The sequence below is a fragment of the Asparagus officinalis genome, chromosome 2 (genome assembly GCF_001876935.1).
Source record: "Asparagus officinalis chromosome 2, Aspof.V1, whole genome shotgun sequence".
Taxonomy (NCBI): Eukaryota; Viridiplantae; Streptophyta; class Magnoliopsida; order Asparagales; family Asparagaceae; genus Asparagus; species Asparagus officinalis.
The window spans coordinates 6540567-6546957 of record NC_033795.1 but is presented as its reverse complement, the minus strand read 5'-3'; the positions used below and the strand labels follow the sequence as shown (position 1 = coordinate 6546957).

Here is a 6391-nt window from a genome sequence, read left to right as displayed (position 1 = left end):
TGAATGATGCTTTATATGATATGTTTGAGTAAACTATGGGGTGCCTATCTTTTCGACAATCCATCTTTACCTGTTGCAGTCATTATTTAGGCAACATTCTTTTTTGTTTCAGTCTAGTGACATGGTTTTCTCCTACCATCTTTTCAGGTCTGTAAAGAAAGAGTTCGATGACTTGAACGTGAAAACTCGTGAATCAGAAAAAGAGGTAAAAGTGATTCAGATGAAAATTCAAGATACTGAGAGTCACTTGTCCAAGCTTCAACGAGATATGGATGGTAAATTAGATTCATTACTCTACATTTCTTGGCATATCCAAAAGATATCCACTTTAGTCATTTTCATGCGCACAGTTTTTTTTCCTTTCAATATCATATTAAAAGCTTAGTTGAATGATAAGTCTCGCCATTTATATGTGAGATTCCACTCGGGGTAATTGGCCGAATATTTCTAGGTTTAGCAAGTAAAGGGTGATTTCCTGGATTCTGGTGCCCGCTATGCCAAACTAGAGGGTCAGGGATACCAGTTTTGACCTGTATGATTATGACGTAAACTCTGATCTATTGCTATGACTCTATGAGCCTTTAGCCAGACTTGTTGCTTCTAAACTCTGACCCGAAATGTTGACTTTCTACTGTCGAACTTTCTTTTAAAGGTTTTGAAACTTGCTTTTGTCATTCTAGGATTTTGACAAACCTCATAAATGTTGATATGGATGGATCATGGGTCTGTGAAGCATGAGTTATTTGTTTGCCTCGGGACAGATTATGCAAAGGGAGTTAAAATCTACCATGATTCTAGCCTTCAGTCTAGATTATCTTTTTCCATGTTGCTTGAATGGATGTGATCTTATTCTTCAAAATGGCTCTTTCTTTTTACTGAGCCACAAAGGAAGTATCATCGAAAACAACGCTGCATGTGTTCGCCCTGCTCACATCTTCTGACTTGCTAGATGGATGGGGTTATGAATGGCTAGTTGGAAGGGGTAGGGGGTTGTGAGTAGATACAGGACGATCTTCAGAGATGAGGAAATAATAATTGGGATTTCAGAGATTTAATCTAGGATAATTGGGATTTCAGAGATTTAATCTAGGATAATTGGGATTTCAGAGATTTAATCTAGGTTTTTAGATTTTCATTGGATGATTGTAAAGCTTGAAGCCTGCTTTACTAATTATTAAAGGTTGATTTACTTAACTGCTATTTTTAAATAATACTAGTATAGTGCACGTGCTTTGCACGAGAGCATCCTTGCTTTATTTTATGTTTTTCAATTTTTTTGTTGGCTATAAAAAATGAAATGACTTATATAGCAATATAAATTTTGAACAATTACAATTTTATTTAAATGAATAAATTGTAAAACTGTATATAAATAACTGTATGACCAATTATAGTTTGGATAATTATTATTATTATTATAATTTATTCATAATTTATTAGAATAATTATAATATATTAAATAGTTTTTTATCTTTTAAATAAATAATATTATGCTTGACATAACTATAATACTATTAGTAACTACATTTTAATTAAATAATTAGTTTATTATACTAAAAGTAAATAATTTACTAAATTGTATAATTATTAAATTACAGTGTAACTTATTAATTCAAAAATACTATTAAAATTATTATACTATTAATACTATTGCAATTATAATAAATGCAAATTGTTTTTCGTACTATTATCATATTTTTTTTTGAAAGGCTAATAAGATATAAGGTAACAGGTAGTCCTCCATAAGAGGTGAAACCCAAAGTTATAGGCATAAGCCTAATGAATTTTTGTTATTTTTAATTTTTATAGAATTTTAAATTTTATGTGAGGATAAATTAGGGATAAATTTCAAATTTTCTATTAAATAACATAATTAAACAATAAAATAATAGTGTGACCAAAGGTTTTAGAAAAGTGAGGAAATGTATAATTAATAAGAGGTTATATATAATTAGTGAATGATTAATTACAATTAATGATATATTTGAGAATTATCAAACTTAAAGGGCTAAAAATAAAAATCAAAAGTTTAGACTCGACAATCCTCTTTTATATGTAGTATAGATTTGTAAAAAGTTTAGTGTGTTTATTGCAAATTTTATAATTTTTTAGGGGTTGTTTGTGTTATTTGTAGGTTTTTAGTGTGCTTATAGATTTTAAATTTTTAAGGCATTTTTTACAAAATTTGAATTTTTAGGGGTCTTTTGCAATTTTTAAAACTTACGATATACTTTCTCTGAAGTCAAATTTTTTTCAGTTTCTAGCTAGCATATGTTTTTCAGATTTCTCACTAAATTGAAATAAGTAAAATTTATAATTTTTAAGATATTTTAATAAAATTTTAAATTTGTAGGGGTGTTTATGCAATTTAAAAAACTTGAAAGATTTTTTATACAAAGTCCAAAAACTTTTAAGTGCTGGCTAGCATATGTTTTTTGGATTTCTCTGTGAATAGAAATAAGTAAAGGATTTGAACTATATCAAACGTATCTTCTTTATTCAATAACATGTTAAGTCTTATTATGAATAGGATAAATCATTTAATTACCAATTCAAAGAAGATAAGATAATTAGAACAGATTAAGATAACAATGTAATATTCAAAAAAAATTAAGGGTAATATTGACTATGAAAAGATTTTTCCGAACTCGTACTTTTAAAGAAAGTATGATTTGTTCAGAAAATATCCTTTTTTATATTGTATGTATCATATAATGCTGGTTTATTATCTAGATCTTGCCTCAACACGCCTAATTTCAGTAATGCTAGTAATTCCATTTTTCCCACCCGTTCAACTATGGAGATATGATGATCCACTGGTATTTGAGCATTGTTGCTTTCTAGTGTGAGCCATGATGTGAAACTTCACATTCTTCACTTTCTTAGTGATCTGCAGATGTTGATTTATATTCTCTTATTTTGAAACATTGGTTCAACTTCTTTTCCACTAGAAATTGTTATGTGATGCACAATAAAACATTTTTTTTTCATGCAGCAAAGAGAAGATTCCTGGACTCCAAACTTCAGTCTTTGGCTCCGGCATCTTCTGATATTGATTCCTTCCCTAAAGTTCTTCTTCAGGCTATGGAGAGTAGGGATATGCAGAAAAGGTTCCTATTGTTTTATAACATGAGAACTGGTTTATCTTTTTTCTATTAATTTCAAACACTCAGCCCTTTTCATACAATTTTTGGTGCAGTAAATTCAATATTGCGGATGGAATGCGCCAAATGTTTGATCCCTTTGAAAGAGTTGCACGGTCGTTTCACATTTGCCCTTGCTGTGAGCGACCTTTCTCCCCCGAAGAGGAGGATGATTTTGTTGAGAAGGTTAGTGGTGTCTCACAAATTTTTCGAGTAGAAATTTGTTAGTTTGGGGTTTAACCTGTCCTCTGTTTACTTTAGTTTAGTCTTTAGCTAGATGGACAGACAAATTAACTTAGCTTCCGGAAGGATTTGAGCAAATTCTTCAGGCAAATTTAACGACAGTCACCAAATGGAAACCACTGCATTCATGTTGATCTAAATAGTGAAAGTACTTGATAACCAAAAATCTAGATTTAAAGTGTTTTTTTGCTTATGCAACAAATAGGTAGAAAACGATAGTAGAAAATGGCATGTTAGTTGAATCTATTTTTGGTACATGAGAAAATCAAACAAGATCTTTATCTAAGCGCTTGAAAACCCTCATCTACCAATTTTTGATAGGTTCAAACAATTTAAATGAGCATTTACATATAAAGTGAGCAATTTGCTACTTTTCAACTGTCCCATTTTGTTCTTGGTTGATGTTGTAGGGGGAAACTTTAAACCACTTCATTTTTGGTTTTTATTTACTCTAAATGGTGTAGATCAATTTGAAAGGAGGTTGGATTTCTACATTCAAATGACTTACCCTTGATGTTGATTGGGAAAGATTTATCTCCAAATCCTTCTGCAAGTAGCCAAGTCTTAAATAAATAAATAAATAAATAAAATTATAAATGAAAACAAAAAAGAAAAAGAGAACACACACATACACACGCACACGCATGCTGACAGAGACGCACATATGAAGCATACTGACATTTTCATGTGACATTTTCTTATACTTCTCAGCAAAGAACGAAAAGTGCAAGTTCTGCAGAACATGTAAGAAAATTAGCTGTGGATTCTTCAGAGGCAGACTCACAGTTCCAGCAGTTGGACAAGCTTCGTATGGTTTATGAGGAATATCTTAAGCTCAGAAAAGAGACCATACCATTAGCAGAGAAGAATTTGGAAGATTTGAGGGAGGATTACGAGAAGAAGTCGCAGGCATATGAGGATGTAATCACAAAAACTTTCCTTGTTCTATTCCTCTATATAAGCATTATGAAATTTGTTTCTTCTTTTTCCCCCAGCATGGAATCTTTTGGATGTGGATAATGGGTTTCCTTAATCTTTCTATTATCTAAGAATAAGTATATCTGTTTTTGTACTTTTCTCTTCCAGTATGACATGGTTTAGGCCTTGTAAGCTAAAATCATCTACTTAAGATTCTAGGAATTCTGTGTTCCTTCAGATCTCACTACTGCTGATATGTTTCCTTACTAATTTGTACTCCGTTAGCGAGCACATTTGATCTTATCTCCTATGGATGGTAACTCTTAAAGTCCCTAACTGTTACACCAAAGCTTCGAAATTTTGGTGAGCGCCGAGGGTCATGTATTTATATTCTAAAATGCCCCTGCAGGTTGAGTGCCCTTATTTATGGCTGAAATATGGACTCATGTAGCGGGGTCAAATTTTTTTTTAATTTAAAATCCACTTTAAATTCGTGGCTGGTGGGATTTAAATGTGAGTTGCTATGATATTATCTTAAAGTCCCTAACCATTACACCAAGACTCCAAAGTTGTGTTGAGGGTTGAAGGTTTTATTTTTATATTCCAACAGTAACAATATCTCAGATTTGCACCAAACTGTTATATCATGCTCTGTCATCTTTCTTATTATATTATGTGATGTTTGACACTTTGACTAATAAAATATAGTTCATGCTAAAATTGTGTACTTTTTCCATTTTGTTATTGCATTATTATTTACAATTCTAGAAAATTATTGTGAGCACAATGTGAGGCATGGATGTAATATTTCTAACCTAACATAATCAATGCACAGATGCATACAAAACTCAACTGTCAACAAAAGGTGCAAATTATTGTTAATATGTCAAAGACCATAAATGAAATTTTAAAAACTGAATAAACTTAGTCTTTTATGTTTTCAAAGAAATTGGAAAAAGAAGAAAGAGGAAGAGAAAAGGAGGAGAACAAGTAGAGGAACAGGATCATTAACGGTGCTGATTCGATAAAGTCATAATAACACCTCAAAAATTTCATGTTCATGCATGGACATGGACAAACCACCAGTTGCAAACAATACAGTGACACGGACGCTCTGGAAAAATACACACAGCGCACGGTAACGTGACAAGAATGTCATGTCTGATATGCTGTTTGACATGACGTAAGTTCACAATTGAAGGGCACATGCTTCTAAATTTTCGTTTTGAGGAGGGTTCCCTTAACAAAGATGGCTATGTTCCTTTTATCCCTAGACAACATTTAGAATGATTATTATAGGTCTGATTAGTTAATTATATCTCCAGCCTCTAGTTTTATTTAACCTTAATTACCTAAATTTTTTGGACAGAAGCTTTCAGGAAAGGAACCTCGTTTTTGGCATTGGAATCTGAAAATAATCAAATGCTTGGGTAGTTTTCTCTGATGCATATCATTTGGTTACTACCAAGGTTTTAAATGTCCGACATATCGGTTTGAGGGCTTGACTGACACGACATGGACGTTTTCAACTTGTATGTCGGTTTTCAGGGCCAAATCGGAAATATCAGGGTTATATCGGGCATATCGGTCTATTTTTTAGCTTTGAAAAACCGGCCGATATGGTACTTTTCTTTAAGATCTGTTTATGTTATCGGGTTTGGGTTTAGTGATAAATACCCAAATCCGTTTGACCCGTTCTCATGTTTAAGGGTTTCTTATGAACCCGATAGAAAGAATTTATGAACCCAAATTCATATATTATTTACTTATAAATATGTTTAGTCTATAGAATTTATAAAGTATGCTTATATTGAATTTATGAATGCTTAGATTACATTTAGGACATGATATTATACATATGCGCACTACCCGATATGACAATCCGATATTTAGTCAATGTCCCCCGATATATTCCCGATTTTCGCTATCCGACATGAACCCGACATCCGACATTTAAAACCTTGGTTACTACTATATTGGGCAGCTTCAATAAGTGACTGAATCAAACTTGTGCATTCTGGTCCAGTAGTGCACGTATATTCATCACTTTTGCTAGGAAAAAAGAAAAGGGGAAGGGGGGGGGGGGG

General features: G+C 32.2%; 1 protein-coding gene across 1 annotated transcript in view; it reads left to right on the top strand.

Moving 5' to 3' along the window:
• Positions 1-6391, top strand: part of LOC109830754 (DNA repair protein RAD50-like) — a 17789-nt gene that overhangs the window by 5683 nt on the left and 5715 nt on the right. The window contains 4 exon segments of the mRNA XM_020398116.1: positions 113-275; positions 2996-3110; positions 3200-3329; positions 4098-4307. Coding sequence (XP_020253705.1) covers positions 113-275; positions 2996-3110; positions 3200-3329; positions 4098-4307 — 618 coding nt within the window.